Source organism: Telmatherina bonti (genome assembly GCF_933228915.1).
Source record: "Telmatherina bonti genome assembly, chromosome: 6".
Classification (NCBI taxonomy): domain Eukaryota; kingdom Metazoa; phylum Chordata; class Actinopteri; order Atheriniformes; family Telmatherinidae; genus Telmatherina; species Telmatherina bonti.
The window spans coordinates 27,687,949-27,713,992 of NC_136624.1; the positions used below are offsets into that span (position 1 = coordinate 27,687,949).

At 37.5% G+C, this 26,044-nt stretch overlaps 2 protein-coding genes across 2 annotated transcripts; one reads left to right on the top strand and one right to left on the bottom strand.

The window, feature by feature from the left end:
* Positions 1-830: 830 nt before the first annotated feature.
* Positions 831-6,563, top strand: utp3 (UTP3 small subunit processome component). Its single transcript, XM_079242318.1, has 16 exons — positions 831-980; positions 1,176-1,263; positions 2,136-2,192; positions 2,278-2,334; positions 2,428-2,536; positions 2,626-2,694; positions 2,790-2,911; positions 2,997-3,152; positions 3,256-3,327; positions 3,556-3,596; positions 3,680-3,776; positions 4,077-4,211; positions 4,307-4,437; positions 4,517-4,586; positions 5,967-6,074; positions 6,239-6,563. Exons 1-16 carry the CDS (start codon positions 964-966, stop codon positions 6,326-6,328), a joined length of 1,419 nt encoding a protein of 472 aa, XP_079098444.1. The 5' UTR covers positions 831-963; the 3' UTR covers positions 6,329-6,563.
* ppcs (phosphopantothenoylcysteine synthetase) lies at positions 6,297-10,441 on the bottom strand. The gene is made up of 5 exons (XM_079242319.1): positions 10,375-10,441; positions 8,410-8,947; positions 8,184-8,287; positions 6,689-7,006; positions 6,297-6,371 (listed from the first exon to the last, which is right to left on the bottom strand). Exons 2-5 carry the CDS (start codon positions 8,945-8,947, stop codon positions 6,321-6,323), a joined length of 1,011 nt encoding a protein of 336 aa, XP_079098445.1. The 5' UTR covers positions 10,375-10,441; the 3' UTR covers positions 6,297-6,320.
* Between the last annotated feature and the right edge of the window lie 15,603 nt (positions 10,442-26,044).

Genomic DNA, 26,044 nt, shown 5'->3' on the forward strand with positions numbered 1-26,044 from the left:
GAAGTGATAAACTAAAGGCCAGAGCGGTACTTTTTGAAGAGCATGGGGCTAAATGGTTGGTAAACAGTGAAAAGTATGAGAAGCAATATTGTGTAGTCATATTTATGCAAAAGAATTCATGCTAACAAGAAAGTAGGCAATTCTCAAATAACTAGTAGTTGTCAAACCCTAATGCAGCATTTTCACAATTTTCTAAGACTGGGAATATCAATTTTACAGAATCTTAAACAAATTATTTCTGCTTATTTGCTTGTTTACCAAATTGTTTTTATGTGTAAACATACGTTTGCTGTTAAATAAATTATACGACTGAAAAAACAGTCATTGCTGTCATTTTCTTTATCATGTACATTAAACCCATTCAATAACTGAAGAATCACGAAAGACATTTCAACCGAAGTATAGAGAATGAATAATGTACTAGAGTCTGTCCTCCATGCCATAATATTTTTTTCATTCTTATTTATTTTTGCAAACATTGGGGGTATTCTTTTGTTTAGGTTTTTTTTTTAGATGCTCTAATGGCAAAATTATCCCTCCCAAAGTAACTTAAAAAAAAAAAAAAAAGGATCTATTTGCTAATTCGGATAACACTCAAAATCTAACCACTCATTTCGTACTGCATATCTGAGATTTCCTGAAAAGTCTATTAAATTCGTCCTTAGCTTTAGTAGTTATGTTGCAGACAGACAGACAAACCAACACTGCAAAAATATTAGTGGGAAGACAATAGGGCACAATAATTAATTCTCCCATCCTGCAGGTGGCGGTATGCGCTTTTACTTTCCCTACTGGACTGCCTTGACATCAACGAAGAAAAAATCACGGACGCACATGTCGGCCAGTGTTGGATTCGTGTCCATCACTAGATCTTAATCTAACATTTGCTACATCTAATAACTCAAAGCTTTTTGTTGGTGAAGTTTCTCCTTCTCTGCTTTACTAAGCTGCCTTACTGCCATCATGGTCCGAGCAAAACGGTGAGTTTCGCCGCAGTATCTGTTAATTTTGTATTAACTTTCGCTCAGCTACATTTATATTGACACAGGGATCATCAACACTCAGCTGATTAAATGTTTACGAAGTACAAATTAAGTTAGAGAAATAAGAGTTCACTTATATAAAGCCCATGAATGCAATAGAGTTGTGGAACAAACGTGTGTTTTGGTGTGCAGGGCTAAGAAAATCCGGATACCAAGAAAAAAAGAGCAATATCATGAAGATGACCCTATGGCATACCAGGACATGCCGGTCCCTGATAAGGTAACAAACATTGTTTTGTGTGTGATCACGTTTGTTTTGGACAGTTTTTGTCCACATTGGTTTATGGACAGTATGAGGCTTAGCACAGCAGGATAATCCATAATGTCTAAAGAAGGTTAAAAAAAAAAAAACACTGCACAAAAAAAAGAAAAAGAAAAAAAACCCACCTAAAACTAAAGAAGGTTGATCAAAGTCAATCTATAGTGAGGATAAACGTAGTTTTTCCCCCTGTCAAGTGCATCATATTCCACAGCTGTATGAGAACTAAGCCTTATCAACTACTAGGCTGTTTTCTTCTTTTCCTCTGGAAGACGCTTCAAACCAGATCACGTGACTGCACATGATCTAATTCAAGGAAAAGAAAAAATACGTGGTGCTCTTTAAGATGATTTAAGATTCCAGGACTTATCAAGCCTAAATTGTGAAAAAGGGGTGCATGAGATATCATTTTCACAGAGTCCAGACTGACAGTCTTTGGGATGTGCTGGAGGAAGCTTTTCACAGTGCACTGACTCACAAAGAAATCCAATATAACAATAACCATTAGAGAAATGAATGTATTACTGAATGGAAATAAATATTATGACACAGAAACTTATTGAAACCATGCCAAAACAAATGCATACCTTAGTCAAAGCTAGAGGTGGCCCAACACAATATTTGTGTGTGTGAGACCTAATTTTTGGTGGACGCAATTTTTTGGCCGAGCTGTGTATCACATCTTACAGACCAAAGGATTGGATATTTGATTACCTCTCACTGTTGAATTGAACATTGAGGAAGACCAGTTTGTTCTAACATCTCACCTTGATGTTACGCTGATGTATGTCATGTTATGATTTACAACATTGCCTTTTCATGTTCTTTTACAGAAGTCATCTGAGTACACAAAAGACAAAATCGATGCATTTCATGATGAGAAAATTGCTGTAAGTTCACGTCATTACAGCCTGTGTGGTTAATAAGTGCCTGTTGCTGTTATGTTCTGTAACATTTTCTTCTGGGGTTCTTCAGAAACTTCTCGCCCGTGGAGTTCAGATGGAGAGTGATGAGGAGGAACTGGATGATGAGGTGTCCGCTTATGTGCTTGTTTGGATTTTACTTATGGTTTTTTACTTATGGCTTGATGTTTCATCAAACTCAAACTCCCCTGAATTTTTGCAGGAGGAAGTTATGGCCCTTGATGATTCAGAGTCAGAAGAGGAGGAAGGAGGAGAGAATGAGGAAGAGGGGACAGATATGGAGAGTGATCTAGAAGAAAAAAAGGATGAAGGTTAAAAAAAAAAAAAAAAAAAAAATCTTTTTAAGCATATAACACTGTTGAGCTCACCTGTATACCTGTAACCCTGTTTCTGTCCTCAGATCTTCCTAATGAAATGGCATGGGGCATCAAGAGGAAGATGTACTACGACTCGGATTATGCGGCCACTAGTAAGCATATTTGACTTCCTGCTGTATGAATGAGGCAGTTTGTGATAATCTATTTCCTGTTTGCTACAACACTTAAACATTTTGGATGATAACAGAAGGGAAATCTCAAGAAGAGATGGAAGCTGAGGAGAAAGAGGAAGAAGAGGAGGCCAAAACCATCCAAAAACGTTTAGCTGCAAACCTAAGCGAAGAGGACTATGATTTAATCCTTTTTCAGGTATTTATCAACAGTGCCTAAACGTTTTATTCTGTCATGTTTTACTTTTTAATGACTTTTATCTTGTGTGGCTCCCTGAATGAAGGAATTTGCTGTGGAGGAAAAGGATGAAATCAAAACTGCCGACAAGCAGGAGAAGATTGTGAAAGACCTGGATCAAATGTCCCAGAAGGAAAAAATTAAGCTTTTAAAAAAGGAATCACCTGAGCTGCTTGAACTTATTCAGGATTTCAAGGCAAAAGTAAGACAAACATCCTAAACAAGCTTTATAGTTGTGTTGTTTTTGGATAATGGCAGCATGGCTTTAACTGTATGTCAATCATCTGTTTCTGCGTGACATGCAGCTCGCTGAACTGAAAGATGAGCTGCAGCCACTTATACAAATGATCCAAGATGGAAAAATCCCTGCAGGAAAGGTTTGTACACACAGCTACACTACCAGTCAAAAGTTTGGATACACTTTCCAACTAAATCCAGAGGGAAAGTGTGGCCAAACTTTCGTACACCCTCAGAAAATGGCGTGACCACTATAAAGGACATCATGTTGGGAATAGTATTGACATTGGACACTGCCAAGGTGTGTTTTGCTGTGTTGTAAGTTGAATATGCACAAACTTCAACTGTTTTTATCTTGTTTTTTAAAGGGTGCTGACTATATCAAGACGAAACAGCAACTTTACCTAAAGTAAGTTGAGATGAATTTGTGACCACAAAAGACAAAGTAATGGCTTTGTTTGTTCAATGACTAACAGTTTTCTTCTGCTGTAGTTACTGCACAAATATCAGCTTCTACTTGGTGCTGAAAGCAAAACGAATTCCTGCTCACAACCACCCTGTGATTGAACGACTGCTCACATACAGAAATGTAAGTCCACACACTTTTGCAAACGTTTAGAGCTTAAGACTTAAAACCTGTGAGATGACTGGACCGTAGATTGTCAGCTGAGGTGGGGAAAAAAGCCATTAATGCAGGAGAATCATTGCATGATTCACATGTGCAAAAGATGATAAACGGTGAATAAATGCAATTTTGATCGTCTGGAAAGAGAAATGTGTAACAGTTGGAGCTATACATGTTGTAACATCATGATACAAGCATCACGGGATACATGGGAATATCTCCTGACAGATTAGTCGCTAAACAATCCTCTCTCACTCACTGAAGCTCATCAATGAACTTGCCGCAGTAGATGCTCGACTTGCGCCACAGTTTCGCTTACTACTAGCTGGTGATGAGAAGGATCAAACCAGCAGCAGGCCAGCAGAGCGCAAGACCAAAACATCCAGTAAAAAGGAAAAGGTGGGTTTTTGTTGTTTTACATGAAGACACACACACAAAGCTGTTGCTGAAGTTTCAACTAAATCTGAATCTAACAAGTGCACATTGGGACGCAGGTTCCTGGAGAAAATCCACCTGAGGCTGAGGAGGACTCTGAGTCGGACATGGATGAGGAAGCAGCTTTACATTTCTACAGAGAAATGGAGGAACGGCTGAAATCAAAGAGAAAGAGCAACAACCCAGAAGAGTAAGCACGATTTCAATCTTCTTTTTGTGGCTCTGATTAAAACAAAATGAGCATCTAATTAATTTTATATTGAATGTAGGCTGCAGGAGAACAGTGATGGTGAGGAAGAGGAGGAGGATCCAGATGCTAAGAGAGGAATAACTTACCAGGTACAGTCGCAACAAGTCTCACAAAACAGTCTGGCAATCAAAAATGTGTTTGGTGTTAATGATCAGCTTACCTGGAGATGAAGCTTTACATGAAATGTGATTGTTGCTCTTAGTGTAACTTAAAGCGCAGACAGCTGTAAACTTTCCTTGTTGGGCTGCATGGATAGTTTCACACAAGCTTACATTTTACAAACAGGATTAAATGAAACATTCCCACAACAGAAGGGTTCGAATTTTACATTTTTACACTCCGATTTGAAGAGTTTTTATTTTAAATAAGGTTGTCAGAATCACATTTATACAATACAGATTTAGTTGTTGTATTGTTAGTGTGATGTCACATCACTGCTGCATGAAACTACCTACTTACGCCAAGCAGTTTATTTATTTTAATTATTTAAAAATAAGATTTTCTTTCAGCAATACTTCTCACCTCACACATTATTAAACCTTTGGAGAAAAAGCAACCAGTCATATTGGGAGAAAGTTGTGCCCAAAAAACTAAAAAAAAAAAACAGCAAATATTGTATTTTTTTAGCATCTAAGAAGAAAAATCTCATTAAAATGAATTATACAGTACACTTCAGGTGAAAAAAAAAAATCATGTGGGCTCTTTTGTCAATTTTTCTCATTTTTTAAAAAAAGGTATTAACATCAGGTATTTCAATTAAATGTGATTTTGTCTATTAAAAGTGTAACGTAAAATAATCTTAAAAAACAAACAAACTTGTAAACAGATAACTGTAGCAATGATTTGATTGACCTTCAGATTAAAGATGAACCACATAAAAATAAATATAGTTTTCATTTGATAATATAAAGATATTTATCTTGCGCTCAGCTTAATCTGTAAATTGATTGATATGGGAAAACTTCACCTTGTACCACTAGAGGGAGCATAAACACCACGAGTAGCACTAAAAGCTTAAGTTTCATTTATGCAATTTTTTTTTACGTGTTATTTATTTGTATTTTTTTGTATTTAAAGGTGGAATATGTAAGATTTTCAATATTTTCTAAATAAATTAACTAATAAAATAACTACAATCATAATTAGAAAGTTTTTTGAACATGTAGGTTCCAGTCTGTTCATATGTCATGCGTTATTAAATTACAAGTTTTATGACAAATGACAAAGTACTTTTTTTTTTTTTTGGTACTGGTAGGCAAACATTTAAGAAGGGTCTTTGTCATTAATTAAACTTGTAATTTAATAACACATCAAATATGGACAGACTGGAACCTACATGTTTAAAAAAAACATGTTTTTTTAGTTAATTTTTTTAAAAAATATTGAAAATCTTACATTCTCCACCTTTAAACAAAAGTTGTCATATGTTGAACTATGTGATTTTAATTCTGTGTCTGAAAACTTCACAGATGTCGAAGAACAAGGGGCTGACGCCAAAGAGGAAGAAAATTGACCGTAATCCCAGAGTCAAGCACAGAGAGAAGTTCAGACGGGCTAAAATCCGCAGAAAGGGCCAGGTCTGTTTTCCACATTCTGATAAAACCAGGTTTAGTATGTTGTTGAAGTGCATCCTGAAGCCTATGATGAGTCTTTGTAAGCTTATTAGTTTGAAGCAACCACGTGCGCTGGTCTGTCGCACATTCCTCTGATGAGTACTGAAACTGTTGTTCGTATCAACCAGGTCCGAGAAGTTCGTCGAGAAGAGACAAGATACAGCGGAGAGGCATCTGGTATCCGATCTGGTGTCAAGAAGAGCACCAAACTTAAGTAACCAGCGGCTGGTCCACCATATGCTGCTTCATGTAGCAGTGGGACTGGAAGAAAAAAAAAACGAAAAAACGCTTCTTACATATTCTTACATGTTTATTTTTGGTGATAGTTGCAGTAAAGCAGTAGTACAGCAGCAGTTTTATGAAAATGTAAATAAACATTTTAAATTGTGCCAACTTGTATCTCATTGTTAGGAGACATTTGTTTACAGTTGTTAAACAGCATATGCAATCATACAAGCCAACTGAAGATACAGAAATATTTCAGCAAAACTGACAAGTCTGAAATTAAGCATTTAAGCACAGGATCATGTAAGAGCGCTGACACGACGACTTCTAGCATCTTGTGTCTGTCAACCTACTTGTTGAGTTATGAACGTGCTATGTGCTGATGTCAGGTTGCTCACGATCCTCTCCTCAATCTCCACATCATTCTTTACATCCTCCTCAGTGAGTATCAGCTCAGCCTGAGTTTTAGGGGTCACCACCACCACATAACCGCGTCTAGAGTCCAGTACGTTGGCCACGACTGCTTGATGTCTGTAAGTGTCCAGAGCCCGTCGAGCCTTGTCAAGCAAGATGGCTGCATCTGTCTCTAGTTTGAAGGATATGACAAATGCTTGGGGTGCCCACTCTTTCACAAGTGGGGAGAGTATTTTGGGGACCATCTTCATGCTAAGCTGAAGAGGAGAAAAAGAATGATTAAAGTTCATTTGTGGTGTATAAAATGTCACAACTATAGGTATACACAGGCTCTGTTTTAACAATTACACACTTAAATGATGTAAATATGCTGAATGTAAACTACAATTACTGCACTAAGTTCTGTAATCCATGACTGCATCCACGCAAGACCTTTTACATCTTAGAGGGTAGAAAGTAGCCTAATGTCCTTCTAGTGTTCACACTGTAACTCTGTGGCATGCGTCCCACAAGAAGATTGACTCAGTTGCTCAGGAAATAGTTGAACTTTCTGTAGATGTGCATCAATAGGCTTTTTTCTTAGCTGCAAATATCTGAAATGTTGACTCATCTGCTTTACTAAATAAGAAAAAGGAAGCTTTACTGTCCAGCCCACATTTGTATCTGGACTATAAACCTGCTCTAAAATAAGCTGTTATTTCAACAAGCTTCAGATTTGTCCAGAAACTGCCCATGTGGTTTGGATTCAAGCTGTGCAACATTTGCAGTCTACAAGTCCTAGCGTGTTGCTACCACTTGGGGGCAGAATGAGAAACGTGGAACAATCTGAGGTGTTGGTCTCTGCTCCGCTGCACAAAAGACTGAAGTCAAAGTGGACAAAGATCTGCTTTTTGTTGGAGTGAGATCACTTCTAGACCTGCTTTCTGTGTTTTCCACCCATGATTCTTTCTTTACTGTTCTTGACATTTATTCCTCTTTGTGATTAATTTGATGTTTAAGATGCCTATTTTTGTGTCATGTCCACATGTTAGCCATGTACACAAATAGAACCATAATGAGAAATTATAGGTTTTTAGCCTGTGTACAACCCACACAGGCTTTCCATTTACATGCCTGCTAGCTTGGTAGCCACAGTCATACTCGAGTTAAAGCATCTTCTCATGCTTGTAAAAGAGAAGGGGGTTGTGGAGGTTAATGATTGTGAGGAAGACATGACTATTGACAAAATGACATAGCATTTCACTCAGCAGCTGTTACTAACATTAGGATATAACTATATAAGAATGATATTATCCCAAAAGGGCCTGACATATTGCACAAAAATTGTTCTTAAACTACTTAAGCTTGAATGAAAATTTTAGACTTAACAGTGTTTTACTATCCCATCACCATGGCTGAAAACAATACTGTAAGAGCAACCATTTTTTTACTCACTTGGAGAGGTCCGTCAGAGGACTGGATTTTGTGTTCAGGCATCTCTGACGCCGGTATGTAGAAATCAGACACTGCTGCAGCCAAGTAAAACATGGCCTTTGAGCCTAAGTGGAGTATAGACATTTAAAATCTGGTGTTGAACATGCTAAATGAAAGGATTTTTTTTCTCTGTTAGTGATAACATATAATATGTAAAATAATAATACAAGAGATCATTGATATGTACCTATGGTGTTCAGTGCCTGTGCTGCCGCTTTGAGTAAATGCAGATACTCTGACAGAGTGTTAAATTCGATGGGAAGAAGAAAATTTCCATCTTTCACTTCGTGATATCGCTTCAGCACTTTGGCAATGTTGGGAAGCATCTGCTGGTCGACCACCACTTCACCAATGTTATCAGAGGCTCCTTCTCCACCCCTAAACTGCAGGGCGTCTAGCATGTTCACAGTTAAAAACATCCGTGTGTAGGGGTACAGAGATCGATGCCTGTGCAGGAAAATCACAGCGTAGCCGGAGTCTATGAAGTATTCTGCAGAGGAAGCTCCTCGTCTGCCACTGCTGAAGTTGTCGAGAAAGCGAACGGTACGGGACTCCAGGGGAACTTTGGTGCCTCCTGATGTGATGAGAACCACCTTGCGACCGGCTTCTGCGTGACATTTAGCAAAAGCAGCCATCTTCTCTTTAACTTCCTCAACATGGGAGGGAACAGCAAATTCTTGAGCCAACTTCCCATCAATTGAGGATATTCTGGGTTCAGTCATCATCTAATGAAAGACAAAAAAAAAGTATGTTACGAGAGTTGCATATGTTTTAAAATGAACACTTCATAAATTCTTTTATAAAGAGCAGACTAAAATGTCAAAGTAGTTGTACGGTGTGGCTCTGATTGGAACTTTCTGAAATATACAGCAGAAATATTACACAGCTGCAGCTATATAAAAGAAAAAAACCCAGTTTTTTTTCCATTGAAAATGAAAAAAGAAAAAGGCTTCGTGAGCACCATACTGTAAGTTGTTGAATTGTAAGTCACATTGAGTAGGGAGTTTCTCACATTCAGAAGTACAAAAAATCTGTTCTGCTGCAAGAATTTTCTGTATTTTATGTGCGTTTGCTGTCTTTAAGGAGATGTGGTACTAAACTACAATAGTGCCATTTTATAAATTGCTTATAGAAGTGTGCTAAACTCAATTTGTTTGATTAATTATTCATTTTAATAAAAGCCAACTGGTGCATTATATTATCAATGGAAATCCTTATTAGTAACCTTACAGCACCTTGACACTGCTTTGAAATAAGCAGTTGGCTAAATGGACTATTACTTTATTGCACCTCTTCCTGCTTTTGACTGCTTAGATTCTTTGAGGCAAAAAAAATCACCCATGAAAATTTTTTTTAAGTTGCAGGAATAGCAAGCAACACATCCGGGTTGCAGGATTGAGCCTTTTTGTAGATCTTTTTGTTTGTTTTCTCCATTAAAAAAAAAAAAAAAAGAAAAAAGATTTTAGATGTAGTTGACTACTGTTTCTTCCATTTTTTTCTGTCCATATATAGATAGATAGATAATTGCTGGGTGTAAGGAATGCTTATAAAAATTTGTGTTTTAGGTTTGTTTAAATTAAACAGTATTATATATAATCTAACTATGGACCACTAATGGGGAAAGACATGTTTGCAGCAACCCTACAAAACATTCAGATATAAAACCTGATTTGCCAGTTTCCCTAGCAAAGATTATTGTGACAAAAAAAAAAAAAAAGTCAGACTTTATGAGGTTTAACAAGGTTTAGTTTTATGAAGCTGTTTTAATGAGATGTTTACCACATCATCACAATTTCAGGGACCAGTAAAAACATCCCTCTACTACACAACACAGATAAACACAATCAATACCAAAAGTGTAAGTTTAGAGGCTGAACAAAAACAGTCTTATAGTTAGATTAATATCTGCAAGCTGTGCTTTATGCAGAGAAGAGATTAAATCTTGTCCTTAATTTTGTGGATTAAAAAGCTTAAAGTTGACTCCATTTAGCTGCAAATGTTCATTAATAAGACAGTTCAGCAGCAAAGCAAAGGCGACTTGTCAGACTCTTCAAGACAGAAAGCAATAAACTAACGTTGCCCGTTTTCTATCAGCCAATGATAAAAATGACAAAAAGCTGAACATGATGAAAACTAGCGCTGTGATACTTACAAATTTGATAAATGTCCTTGTCTTTCTCCTTTTCTTTCTTCAACCTCAACTTCTACACTTCCTGAAAGCGCTGAACCGCTTGACTCTTTGGTTTCCACAAATAGAAAAGAAAGCCTTCAGCGCCCCCAGTGGCCGTAAGCGGTATTACCAATGGTATAACACTAGATTTTCAAATGTGAGTCTAATTTTCTGTCGTAACTCGTAAGACATAAATGTTCAGGTAAAAACAAAAACACATTATTTGATTAAATGAATCATTTGTTAGAAGAGAATTTCCTATAAAGTGATTCTATTGCCAACCACACCACTGACTCAGCAAATGTTTTAAATAACTGAGAAAGTATGCTGAAATCATACAAAGAAAAATGTTACAATGAAATGTCTTCACTTTGTTTCTTGTGGTATTATATGATGTTTGAACTGTTGTAACTCTTCAAAATATTAAAAGAAAATATTAATAAATGTAACACAGTAGGTAAAATAAAAAGATTGTTTACTGGAACTGAAGCTCATAATATTTGTCAGTTGAATAGGCTACTTGCACAGCTTTTGCACAGGATTACATTGATCAAAGCAGTGGTTTACCTACATTAAATGTTAATTTGCTGTTAGGCATTAATGATCAGCAGCTATCTGAAGTAAAGACGGAATAGAATGCAGAGAGATGTTTTATTTTTGGCCTTGAAGCTTTTTGTAAAATTTAAATTATATCTGGAAGACCCCAGAAGCCCAGAAAAATTACAACTAGGACATAAAGCAAAATACATTATCGCTCTATCACAACACCTGAAAGTGACCATGGAGGAAAAAAAAAATGTTGAAGCTGAGGTATTAAATAAGGCCTTCACTGCAATTCACAGTTTAAACCATTCCTGTTCAAAAGGTGCTACCAGTCTTTAAAGGTTGAGAGCATGAGATATGATTTATTTTCCACATTCATTCCTTTTGACACAGTGAACAAACATAATCTAAGTGGTCAGCAGTCTATAAAACCAAGAAAATGTGGTATCTTCTTTAAGCCGAAAACATTGTAAAAACAGCTAAAACTAATTGAAAAATGTCATTAACATCTTAAAAACAACTAAACATTTTATTAATTAGATCTGATACTTTTCTCTGTCACCGGTTCCAATATAATACTTTCTGAGCACATGCTGATCAGGAAGGCTTTGGTGAGTTTGAATGTTGTGTTTGCAAACTGCAAATGTGTGGTGTATCTTTAAAACTTTCGAGTGAAATTTTAAAAAAGTCCAAAAGACTTTCATCTTGTCTGCTGTGTTTTATACTATGGCTTTTAAACTATAATAGTGAACAGCCACTTGTTATGTGAAGATACAGTGCTTTAATGGAGTTCTTCGTAATGTAAAAAGCCTTCTACCTGTCTTGTATTTCCTCCTCATAAGCGCTTTGTTTTACAGTGCAGAGATGGCTTTGCATTTTCTTGTGCATATTTATAAATCCTGAAGCAATTTCTAAATTAGTAACAACACATTGTTTTAGTTCAATAAAATGGGGCATAAAGATTGTCTGAAATTTGTTCAGCTTTGGTTAGGTTTTACTTTTGGTTTAAGCTCCATTTGTTTTGGGGTGCATTCTGCTGCTGAGCTTTGACCCCCAGCGGCAACTCCAAAATTACACAGTATACTTTTAAATCTGTCAAGAATATGTGCAAAGTTTATGATCCTGAATGCTGCACAGATCATACTGTTAAATCCAATTCAGCATGCAAACAGGCACAGTGATGGTTGTCAGGTAGCAGACCAGGATATAATTGTGAAGGATAACATCAGACAATAAAGGCAGATCATATATAAAGGAAGTAAAAACTGACTTTCTGATATGTGGGAGATGTTAGCAAAGAAAAGCATCTAATGTAAAGAATCATTTTGGCTTTGAGTAGAGAGCTTAACCAGCAGGAGAGTTTATCTTACAGCTTGGAAGCAAAGTGATTATTAAATTTTGATTCATTTGACTGTTGCCTTTTATTCTTAGTTTAAAAATGTAAGAGAGCGACATTCATTAAAATATTGATCATTGGCACATCATTTGCTAAGGAGCTTTAACATAAATCTAACTTAAAGCTTAACTTTTAGATGAAAATAATGAAATTTTCATGTATTGATCTCTACATTTAAATCAAGATATAAAAGGAAATGTTGATCCAGGGCAAAATTGAACACTCAACAATATGTGCTACTGCTATAAACATCATTGTTTACAACATCATAAGGGTGCTGGTCTTTGTTTGTTGTCATATTTTTCACATGTTGACTAAGACTGATCTGGCCATTCTAATTAATGGAAAAGTGATTTGTACAGAGATGTGCTATGTTTTTTTTATTTTCCCATGAAGCACAACATGCGAAAGTGCCTTTAAAATGAAGTTACAATGACTGATTTAATAGATTCTCATTGCTGTTGTCTCTTTTGTGAAACAGCGTGTTTTACATTGTAATTTAAAATTGACTTATGGTTCTGGCTACAGTTAAGGGTTATAAATATCTTTATTACATATTTACAGGGTTTATTGGCATGCTGTTGTCATGCTCCACCCACAAGAGGCACTGTTGAGCTGCTTCATGGACAAAGGCAAAGCATCATTCATTTGTTCTTTCATTCATTCATTTTCTATACCACTTATTCCAGTTCAGTGGCAGGGAAGCTGGAGTCTATCCCAGCAATTAGCAGGCACGAAGCAAGGTACACCTGTACAGGTTGTCACTCTATCGTAGTAGGACAATGCTGCCATTATCTTTTTATACAAGAGTGGTGGCTATTAGTAGCCTGATTGCCCCCCTGTCCCCCCATACACCTTCCCCACCATTTTTTTTTCTTTTTGCCATCTTTTCCTTTTTTTAAAAAAAAAAAAAAAAATCTCTTCATGATCTCTTTTCATTAAGACTTAGTTTTTCTTTGTCTATTTGAATATGTGTTATCATATATGTACCTCAAGAGTGATGGCAATCATGATGGTGTTGATGTTGACAATTATGGTGATGATGATAATGATAAAAGTGATGATGTATTTATGTGGTCAACTTGTTGGTGCCCACCAAAGTAAATAAAAATACCCTCACCAAATTTAGATCTAACTCAGGAACTGAAGGAAGAACAATGTATGATGATGAGATAACAAAAAGCCAAAACAAAACATGACAATAGGTGTTTGGTCTATTTATATGTTTTTTTTTTTTTTTTTTTTTTGTTTTTTTTTTTATTATCCCTAATTCTATCTTTCACATTATTACTAATCTATTTATAATCTATTTGTATTTTTTGTTTTCTCTCTTTATTATTATTATTATTATTATTTCAGGATTACTTTTATTCAATAAATAAATAAATGAATAAAATAGATATTTCTTCTCTTAAAAATGTCACATATTAAGTTTTGGGTGTTTTTGGAGCAATCAAATGACCTGCTGTGATTTTTTAAAATATACTTAAAATATACTCATATACTTATAAAGCCTCAACAATAATGAACAACTTTGGCAGGTTACTTCTAAACCACATGATTTCATTTCCAAACAACAATATGTACCTTAAAAAATCACAACGTTTTGAACTACAACTGCTGATAGTTTAGCAAGAATGGTGAATGAAATATTTATTAGAATGATGCCAAAAATGATTCGATATACATGATTAGGAACATTAAGACAATGCATGCTTTTTTTTGTCTTTGTATGTGTGTGTGTGTGTGTGTGTGTGTGTGTGTGTGTGTGTGTGTGTGTGTGTGTGTGTGTGTGTTGTACTTTCCCCCAAAGCTTATGTTGTACAGAGCACAGCTAGACTGGGTGCAACTTTACGAGGAAAAACAAAGTTAGAAGTTAGAATGAAAATTTTCTATGTTTTTAAAACAGCATTTAAACCTTTTTGTCTGCATGCACTTTTTTCTTTTAGCCTAGTTCATATAATATGTAGTGAATTACCCTTTATAATGTTTGAAAGGTTAGTATAAATTATTTATTATTGTCGAATTAACGATTGTGTAATGATCTCCCTTTTTTTTAAAGAAGAAAAAAAATTGAGGCGTTTTTAGATTTGTTAACATTTACTTGCTGAATGCCTCTCCCACAAGCTGACAGTGTCTATGTACCAACATGAAGGTTTGCAACGGATATAATGCTTCATTAGAAAAAATGAACTTAGCAAATATCATGGACTGCCAGTAAACATACACGAAAAAAGATATCCAAGGCCATGGATTTTGCACATCCTGGCAACCTGATTTTTAATGGCTTGTAAATGATGTGTACAAAATCAGTAAATGATTTATCACCCCTTGGATAAAGATTAATAAAGCCATGAGTCATAACTTCTAAACCTTTTACACAAGGCACTTTCTCAGACTGTCGCTCTATTAGCAATAACTGAATAAATGAAAATAAGTCTTTTATACAGACCTGTTTCATTGGGGCCTTTCAAATTTTTCTGTATTCGGCTATGACTTACCCCAGAATTCACTTTGAGAAACACAATAATTTCTAAATAAAGAACTTTTATCGATCAGTTTATCGACTGAGGTGCAATTAAATATGTGGGCTGTCATTGCGGGCATGAGCGTCTAAAACCGCGCGCTAGTTTCTGTGGCGGCAGGCGTGGTGAGAGAAAGATAGGGGGTGGGACCTTCATGTGCGTCCTCACATTTGAAAGTAGTTCCGGGCACTTAACCTAAACGGGGGAGAGTCCCGGATGTTGGTTCGGTCGCCGAGAGAAGGCGAGCAGGAGAAGGCGGAGAGGAGCTGAAGAGGGACGCCACGGCACCGGAGGCGCACCGGCGAAGCTCTTTGCTCAGGACAACAACGTCAAAAGCACAGGACACTCCTGGAGGAGGGATACGGTATCCAAAGAAAAGAGGGTGGAAGGAACGGGAGACACTTAACTGTAAAACTACCGTGAGGATTACAGAGAGGCACCGTCACAGCAGCTTTCATCCAGAGTAAGTGAGCTACACGGGCATGGAAGTTAAACTAAGGCCCACGAAATGGACGACTTTAACGGGGAAGTGAGCTGCACTGAAGTTCTGGGGCTTGAGCCCGGAGAGCAGGCCCTCACACACAGCTTTCCGCTCGTTGTTGCAGGGCATGCGGGGACATTTTCTTCCCTGAAACAGCCAGCAGGCAGTGTTTCCCAGTGGTCGGTGTTTGTACACTCCGGTCTGTAACTCTCCAAGTTGACAGCTCCGGTGTTAGCCTGCTAGCACCGCCGTGCAACCGGTGACAACTGACAGGGCAACTTTGACAGCTAGCTAGCCAGCCTTGGTAGCCGTCTAACTTGCGCTGAGCGTTGTCGGCGCTTGTTTCAAGCCGTAGGTGTGCTTGTATTTTTCTCGCTTAAGAAATATTTAACGACCTATCCCAAACCTCCAACAGCTATCATTAGCTATCTGTTAGCTAGACGCTGTGTGTCCAACGTGAAGTGGGTGCGTGCATGTGTTAGCCTAGTGTCATTTGGCTTTCCTGTGTTTCTCTGATGGTATCTGAATCACAGCTGTTGCAGTGCGTTTTCTCGTCTGTCAATCGTGCTGTTTTCCCCCTCCCAGCGGCTAATAGATTATTCCCGAAAATGATAATCTTCTTCTGTAAAACTGGTCGAGTTTCATGATGAGGATTGTCATGTGGCTGGACGATCAACAAGTGCAAAACATGTTTCAGATTAATTTCATGCAACAGAGCTGCAGTCTGGGTCTCTGTCGTATAAAGCACATACTGTGCTGCAGTCATATGTTGGGTCTGGACGGATTTTTTGGAGTAGCTTTCTTTCCCCCCCCCTTTCTTTTTTTAAAATGGATTTTTCATTAGTTGGTTTGTGATCACATAGAGCAGACTATGATTTGTTCGTGTTGCCTTTAAAACTGAACAGCTGTGGTAGTTTCGTGTGACTACACAAAACATTGTCCTTGCTTTATCCTGACTGTGTTTATTAGAAGATGGATGACTGCATTTAATTTGCCCGCTGTCACCTTGTGGAGGGTTTTGTTTTTTTTTTATCAATGATTTTGCAGTCTTATTTTAATCATCTGTTGTCACTGAGGTGCAGATTATTAGCTGATAACATTCTCTTTTGCACGATTTAGGCTGGCATAAAGGGAGCATAAAGAGACTGTATTTGTGACTAAAATCAAATATTACCCCCTCAACATTCTAGCCCTACTAGACTTTATGCTTCAACTAACAAAATGCCCATAGCCTTAGTCAGCACCCACAATCAAAGGTCAGACCTGGTTTGCTTCTTAATCACCCATCCTTTAAATAGCAGGCCTGCAGAGCTGTCTGGATTGAGGCTATTTGTGCATGCAGCTGTAGAAGACACATGGTGAGTTGAGTTATGAAGTTCCTCCATCCAGGTAACTGCAGCCAAACTAGCTTCATTCAACGTGCCTTCTGAAAACTAGTTTGAGCATTTGTTACCAAAGCTTTATGAACCTCAGTATTGCAGTTTCTGTTAAGTTTCAAGTAATAATACTCAAGGGTACCATGCTAATGGACTATTTGTTGCCATGCACTTGCTTGTGAAATGCTGAAAGAGATCTAAATCTGCATACGACCAGTCATGAGCTCATTGAGGCTTTTCTTGAAATTAATTAATTCATGAACGGTGTTGTAATGACAGTTGTCTTGTGATCTGACAGGCTGCGGTTCGTGTCCTGCTCCCCACGCTGTTGCAGCGCCAATGGGGACATGATTGTCCTCTGAGGGCCGGTCCCAAGCCCGGATAAATGCACAGGGTTACGTCAGGAAGGGCATCCATCATAAAACATATGTCAATTCACCTGTGCGATGATTCATAGTATCAACCTCTTTAGAGGGACAAACCGTAATGAGCACAACAACGTTGTATGGACAGTAATTTGTCTGTTCAAACTTGAAAAATACAAAAATACATACACAGTGGAATATAATAATACAGTGGAAGTGACATTCTGCTGCTCTTTGCAGGCTCAGGGAACAGACTCAAACTGCAGCTAATACTTTTTGCACATTACTAGAAAAACTATGAAGCAGCGCAATAATAATTGCATGTGGCATGATAGTTACGGCAGAAGGTGTCACAGCTGAAGGTGTAATGCTGACTGAAATCTGAAAGCGTCTTCAAAGCAGTCTGTTTGGTTATAGATAATCATTTGCTGTTTCACATAACATGAAGCTGACGTGAGTTTTATTTAGCTTTTTTTTAATTAATAAAAAAAAAAAAAATCGAAACGAACCAGATATGTAAGCTTGAATCAAATGAGAATAATAACTGTGATTGTGTTGAATATAACAATTTAAAGCTTCATTAAAAAGGAATGGCCTGCTAAGACCTAATACGTTTTATGAAAGACTTAAAACTGTCCTCTAAAACATTTTTTCTTTGTATTTCTCATGCCCCAATTAAACTTTAAACATGTAATAAAAACCATCTGAAATGTTTTAAGATTATGCTTTCATTTTTAAACTATTGCTTTTCATGGTTTTTTAAATAATTTATAAGTTTTACAGTGGTGGTGTTTATTAAATGTTGGCATGATGTGTGTCGTTTCAGGCTTGAAATGTAAGCGTAGTGTTTGTGTCATAATGGGTTAAATTGTGGTTTTAGCCTACAGTGCTCTTTGAAAAATCTGCAACACAGTGGTTTAAAACCATGGCACCTATCTTTCCAAGGTCGTCTTGTTCTTTCTTTATGCGTGTAAGCTTTAAATAGCACATTCATTCATCATTTTGTTGGAAAAATGACTTATTTGTTATCTTTAAAAGAAGAGGACTATAGAAATAATATGAAAAAAAAAATATTGACATGTCATCAGTGTGTTATAAATATTATTCAGCTTAGAGGTTGTGGTGCATAATAGAATAGTGACTATAATGTATGTCAAGGGTCAGAATTGTAGCCTAGTAGAATGAATTTAGAACAGGTTAAACTACTGGAATACAGACCCCTCATTTGGAATTCAGTTTGTGGCCCTGTGCCCAGCCAGGCTCACTGAGAGGGTTTTTAATTTCTCCCCTTGTTGAAGTGATTATTCAAATGACTATCCGTGAGGTATAGTTATCAGACTCCTGGTGGTGCTTCAGCTTGTGGCAACAAGAATGCCCATCAAAGCCTCCCCACCAACTCCACCCAGTGTAGTTGGATGGAACCCAACAGGTAACCCCTGTTGCAACCTCTATTAGACAGTCACAAGCCTTAGGCTGAAGACATTGTGTAATCCTATTGGCATATGACAGGTTATTCATAAGGACTTGATGCTTATGTTGCTCATTTATCTTTTAGAGGGAAACTAAAGTTTTAGTCTTTTGCTGTTGCATAATTTAAAGTTCATCAATCACTTTCCCTCTCTTTTTATGAGCGTAATAACAGGATACTGCTTAGCAGTTTAACGTAGTTACTTCGTTTGGAGCCTCGGCTGTCACAATTTGGTTCTGGCCAAATAACCAGACAGCTTTGTTTGAGCTTTCTTTTGCACTCTGCTTATAACTAGTAGGAACTTTTACTCTCATGGAAGCTGTGTTGGTGAAAAAGCACTTGCTCAGTCTTCATTAGTGATGCTGTGCATCACTAGAATGCAGATGAGCTATGAAGGCAATTCATCTGCTGGAAATGCCTCCCTGATTCCAATTTGAATCTTGTTTGCAGTCACATTGTGTGGGCCCACTTCTCCATGTTAAAGAAGTCTCTTTATGTGAGAGATCAGAGGGGGATAATTGCACTTAAGTGAACCTCATTTAGTGCCGGCCAGAGCAATTACTGTAACTGCAGCTCTAGGCTTTTTTTTTTTTTTTTTTTTTTTTTTTTGGGGTGGTGGTGGTGGTGGTGTGGGGGTTCTGGAGCAGCTGTCATAGAGGCTCTGTAGCTGAGATATCAAATAGTGAATAGAATGGCATTGGCATGGCATCACGGGAATGGTATATCCTTGGATGGATTTTAATTAGTTTTTGGAGTTTTTTTTTTTTTTTTTTCCTGAGTTATTTTTTCCTCCTCTGAAGAAAAACATAATTAAAAATGACTTTTAGAAATGCATTATTTTAGTAATTATTGAAAATAAATTGCTCTCAAGGTGCTGTAAGGTGGAAAAAGCCAGAAATGTTTCTTCAGGCAAAAGCCCCTGGGCTTCAAGGAGATGTTTTATCATTAATGTTATTCAGGAGCCAAATTTTGAGTTTTGCTCAGCTGGGTGCTTTAATCTATTTTTGCTGTAAATTAATGAATTTTTAAAGAGCCTCTCGCTAGCTATGGATGGATGTGGGAATGAAGTACTGGTTTAGTTTTCAAACGAGCCTCTACTACAACGTTACCTCCCCTCAACCCCCAACCTCCTCACGGGATGCAGAGAGCGAATTTACTGAACCGCTACACTTTCATTTCTTATTCAGCCAGCAACACACTGTCTGCTTCTCCTTATCTGACCTTCTACCAATTTATTGAGCTGAATTTGTCAGTGAACTCCTCCTATGTACTCCAATGCATGTCGTAGCTTGGAGTTGAATATAGACATGAATTGTGATGTGTAATTCAGCTGTGTATTTACCTGACATTTTTGCAACATTTGTTCAGATAAGTTTCTTATCTGCAAGTTTCCATCTGTTTCGTTCCCTGGTCTGACTAATCGGGGACCATCTTCTCTCTGCAGGGGAACTACTGTAACTACCCACATCAATACTTGCTGGGTAAGTTTAGTAAATGTAGAAGAAGAGGGTGGAAGGTGGATGACAGCTCCTGAACTGCGATGCATGCTGGTGTGTATGACTCTTGCAAGCTAAGTGTTGGCAAAAACAAAACTGCATTTTGTCAGTGTACATCTACCGCAAAATTTTGGTGCAAGACATGTAGTTCAAGGTTTGGAATTAGTGGAAGGACCTGTAAAAGATTTTTTATGAGAATTGAGGTGGTTGACTTGAAAACAAAGATCTGTGACTGATGACTGTAGATAAGTTTCATTACAAAGCAGTTGATTTGGTGCATAATTTTAATGACATTTATGAATGAATTCAGTTTCTGCTGTCACTTTCTTATATCTTTCTGTTTTGGGTGGTAATTAATAGCCAAATGCTAAAGTGATACAGAAGGCTTTAATTTTAAATGCCTTCATGTTTTTTCTTTTTAAAATCAGTTACTTAGTTTGCCCTTGAGTTTTAATAGACCCTCTGTATCAGCGTGTGTTTTAACTGTTAATAGAGAGTATTCACATTGGTAAAAGTTCAGTCCTGAATACTGAAAGGAGAACTTGCTAAGTTAACACGGAATGAGTAATTAGTGCGTGGCTTTCATTGAAGTATTTTTTTTTTAGTTACTTTAGTGGCAGGTGTAAGTGGCATATCTTGGCAGCTGCAATATAGATGTAATTTGTATAAGGTGGGACCATGTGTCAATTTTGAATAGATTGGACCAGCAGTGCATTGGTAACAGTGCATCTTGTGAAAGGTGAGACCTAGATTCTGAAATATCTTAGGGTCTTTAATGCTCAGTTCTAATTTATTGCTGACATATGTTGTTTTGGCGTGGTTGTTAACATTGTAATTTAAATGTGATTGTCATCAGACTCAGGTTAGAATAGATAACAACCACGAAGGGACCCACATGTGGAAAAAGAAGACATGAAATCAAAAGCACTATGTTGTGTTTGTGTGTCCCGCCTCCTCTGGCACAAGTTGTGAGGTTGGTCTGACTTCAGTGACATAAAAGCCAGATGAAATGAGACATGACCTTTCAAACTAAGGTTGCCTTGGAAAAAAAAAATGTATGTATCCTATTAAATTGTTTGCTGATGTACTCATCAGCTGTACTGCTCTGCATCACTCCTGCAGTATCTGGTGGTACTGAACCATTTCCTGTGTTGGGGTATGCATCCGCCAGAGACCAAATTACATGCATAAAGGACCAGCAGACTAATCAAAGTCTCTGTATCTGTCTTTAGTGTAGAAAATAGATGAGCTTTGAGACCATTGGTTCCCAAACTTTTTCTGCAGGGCTCTCTTTTCATACACAAGAATAATGTCAATGCCCCTCCCCCAGTCCCACTACTACATGCACCTCAACACTTACAAAGAAATGAAGAATGTGCGTGCTGTGAAATAGTATTGTTTGGCCGAGAAATAGTCCTTAATTGGCTGCTACTTGATTTATTTTAGTTAAAAACATATCAGTGGTGAAGGGGTGATATCAGTCTGCAACTTTATACATGTACTCACACTAGTACTAATTATTACTCATGCCAGTTTAAAAATCCAGCAAGGTGCAGAGTTTAAGTTCAGCACTAATATGTTAAAATATGACAGCACAAGGTCCTCACCCAGCATCTGTATGTGATGAAAGTGTGAATAAAAGCTCTGTCACCCCCCACCTCTTTAATTCATCATTGATAATATACGTTTCATTTCAGGAAAAATGTTTTAGAAACTATAAAAGTAGAATGTTCCAGGTAATAGGAAAAGTTTAAAAAAAAAAACAAACAAAAAAAAAAAACATCTGGAAAGGCATTACAGATGATACATCTCACAAAATGTAGTCCCCCCCCCCCCCCCTTTTTTTTTTTGTCCTCGAACAATTCAGAAAATGTGGCCCAAATATAAAAAAAACAGCAGTTTTTTCCCTAATAAATATATATAAATAAGGTATTTATATACCCTCAGCAGTTTTATTTATTGCAGATCATATCGTTGCAACTTTCTACAGTGTTGTTTCATATTGCCTTGTTTTCCTGAAATTGTGCAGCCCTATATCTAATTACAACAATGTCAAAAGATTTGAAGGAAAACCATTTTAAAGCAAGAATGTGAAGGAAAAGAAAAGGTGCTGTATTGTATTAAATAATTCAATTTGTCATGTAAATACAAAGCTTTATACCAGAGATTTTGAAGCACAGATTTATTTTATAATGCTACTATTACATGATATAAACTATTTTACTCTGGATAATATATGGATGATCTTTAACTTTTTTTTCAAGAAAATCTTTGTGAAATTGAATTTAGATTTCCTAACTTGCTAATAACATTAATGTGAAAATTTAGTTCTGCTGTACCATTTGCTTCAAGTTGCTGTCCGAAATCTTCTTGAGCTGGAGGAACATGCACATTGTTCTAACTTGCAAAAAACAATGGTGACATTTCGCTTCTTGACCTTCAGACCATCAGAAAATATTTTTTATAAATCAGAAACCATCTTACATATAGGGAGCAATCCCACCAGTCACAATTTCCAAAACCAAAATTAAAAAGCCCCATACATGCAACTCATAGAGCAGGAGTCTCACACCTGAATCAAATTATTATGGATCTAACAGCCTATCAGGTTCTGCAGTGATTAACTAATTTGAGTCAGCTGTGTTGGAGCAGGGATACATGGAAAACCTGATGGATTGCGACCCTTGTAGGACCAAATTGAGTAGCCCTTTTTTAAAATTATAATTGGAAAAACAAAAAAAGCACATAACAAACACAAACAATCTAAATAGCGTTAGAAAATAAATAAATCATCATAATAAATGTTATTTGTAACACACTTTATATTAAAGGCTAAATTTACAATGATATGCCAAAGGCAATGAACTGAAAAAGGGTTTCCGGGAGATGAGTGGTCATCATGGTACAAACTGACCGCCCCACCGCCACTTTGCTTTTTATTGTGTTGCACATGCTGTCTCATGGTTAGTGGCACGAGCCATACCTGGGCCTGATGAGTTCTGCCTCTTATTTAACGCTTCACCAGCCCAAACTAAAGCTTTTTGTATATTCCACAAGAAGCAGGAACTTTGTTCTTGTTTTTGAGGTCGCAAGAACAAGGGAAACACTTCTTTTTGGTCGGGTCAATTCATACGCCACGAGAAGCTTCTGCAATGAAGCGGGGAATTACTATAACGGGGGGATGACCATGCTGTTGTGTGCAATGAACAATTTCCCCTGTTACTTCATATATTTATATATTATTTCAAGAAATGTTGTCTGGTAGGGCGGTTGTGCATGCAAAGGTGTCTTTTAAATGCCCAGTGTTGTACACATTTTTGTACTTTTTGTACAGTCTTCATCCGCTGTTGATTAAAACTGTTTAACTTCAACTTTAAGCGACAACTTTCAGCCTCATGCTTTTCCGTGTTAACCACGCCCACCCAAATGTGAGACCAATTGCACAGGACTTATCGGAGCCCCACAAGAAGAAACTACTGCTTTGCTGATGTGTCAAGAACAAGCTGCAAGCTGTTCTCAATCATGTCTGCGAGAACAAATCTTGTGGTCTCAGGAACAGAAAAAAAGTTCTCGCTTCTCGTGGAGCATGTAACAGGCTTCAGCGTGTCTCCCAGGCTTTAACTGGAAGGTTCACCTAGTCTTTTTGCAGGAATGCCATTTTGTCTTCTGGTCTGGGCATTGGTTCAAATACATTTCCATACACCTAAGCACCACATACATTACTGATATTGACCGTCGCATGTTTTATTTAATGAATTATATTTTTCTAAGGAACCACCTTGTGCCTGCCTCCCTAACAATATGGGAAAGTGCAACTTCAGACCATTTTTAATTGTTAATTATTATTATTAATAATCAAGTGGGGACCTGGTGCTGTCTCATTTGCTACAGCAACATTTTCTGGAAAGAAAATTACATTTATATTTTCAGTCATAAGTTGACTGGCTCATTACGTTGTTCTTTGTTATGATGCTGTAGCAGTTCACAAATGGTGACCAATTTCACGTTTAAAAGTCGTTTTTCTGAAGAAAGCTACAGAAGGTCAGATTTAATGAGGTCCACTGACCAAAGTCTACTTTGTAAGGCTGAAAGTGTAGTTTATTGCCACATTACTCAAGTTCATACTCTTACAGGAAACTGGTGGGAGGTGGACAATTTATCATGAAATCACAAGATAGGATGCAGTTCAGCAGTCTTGCAAGATCAGTCTTCATAGTTTAAAACTTCATTGGTAAAAAAAATTACTTTATTTGTGTTGTGATTTCAGACTATAATAATGTGGACTGGTCCTGAAATAGCTTCATGTAGAAGTTGGAGACTGTGTGTGATGTGGTGTGTGAGGCTCATGGTCTGTAGTGGTGAGTGCCAAGTTTTGCAGATGTGGTGCTATTTGGAAGGAGCTGTGGTGGATCTTTCAGATCCAATGATTTAACACTTTCTTTCTCTCTACCTTCTGGCTGCACCTCATTATCCTTTGCATGCTCAGCAGAAGCTCACATCTCAACCTCCCTCTGTTGTCGCTTTTATTTTCTTTAAATTTTTTTGTGAAACCTGATGGATTGGTTTTAGATCTAGTACTTGGAATCCTCATCTGTGATTCAGAAAACCCCCCAACAGAAGCCAAGGATTCTCTCTGTGGAGTAGAAGGATATGTTGATCTATGTGGACCAGGAAGCCCACACGAGATGACTTGCTCTTGCCCCATCATTCCTACCCCATCCATCTTTTCTGCTCTCACACAGTCTGTGTTTTGATATATTGTTCATTTTGTTTCTTTCTTCCTTTTTTCTTTCTCTCTGCACCATACTCTCCTGTGCTCTTCACTTTGCAAACAACATGTCTGTAGAGAATTCTGAAGAATGCATCTTGTTACTCAGATGAGTCATACTTCCTCTGGCCTGTGTGCCTCTCCCTCGGGGTGGATGAATGAGAGGGCGGAGAGGTTAGCTGGAGGAGGGGCTCATTGGCTGAAGAGACTTGGTCTGTCTATGCCACTTGCTCAATGTAATTAAGAAAGTATCAGCGTGTTAGTCATGCGGCCCAAGACATTTGTATCGGTGTTTCCTCAAAAATGTGCTCATTCCAAGGTGAATGTCTGACGGATGGGTTTGACCAGGCTGAGTCACTGCCTTCACAAAGTAACTGTTTGGAAATCTGAGTCCCAGCTTTGACCCCACAAGTCAGCCACACTGCCAAGGTGCAGCGGCCCTGGGAGGAAAGCCTGGGGCCTCGGCTCTGGAGAGAAACAAGGCTGCACCTGGAATCTGAGAGATGACTCTGCTTACTGAAGGAAATTTATATGATAGAATATAAAGTAGCATTTTTTAATGCAGTTGCTAGGCTTAAATAATCTTCAGAATATTATGTCAGTGTATTTTCCTCTCTGTGTGTAACCTGTGGATACAGTTACATGTGGAACACTCAAGTTTTCTTGCTTTAATTCCCTAAACACATGTACTCATTTTGTTTTCGCACTGCATACAACCACAGTGTATGCACTGTTTGATTGTCTAAAATTTATGAAATGGTATTGACATACCATTAGGCCTTTCTCAGCTCCAGTTCTGTCTCTCTCATACCTGCTCACCTTGGTCTCCTGCCAAAACTTATGACTCAGGAGACTAAGTGACCTACTTTTTTTTTTTTTTTTTTTTTTGTCTTCTAGGAGTGCCAGAAAATCTTTTTTTATTTGCAAGACGCTGCGCTGGGTAAATATAAGTCAATTAAAATCCACTTAATGCACCCAGTTTTGGATTCAACCACCTAAAGGCTGTGTCAGCATGGCAACCACCTCATAGGATTCCCTTTATTATCACAAGCAAAGAGACGTAGTAAACACTTTAACTTTAATACTTCAATAGATGCAAACTGAGTTAAAGCCACAGTGGTTTTCGTCAAGCCAATTAATACATAACTCATAACTACTTCTGCAATCCGGTTATATTTGCCTTACTTTATATTTGCTCATTCCTGGTTTATCCAGGTTTTCAGAGATTATGGTT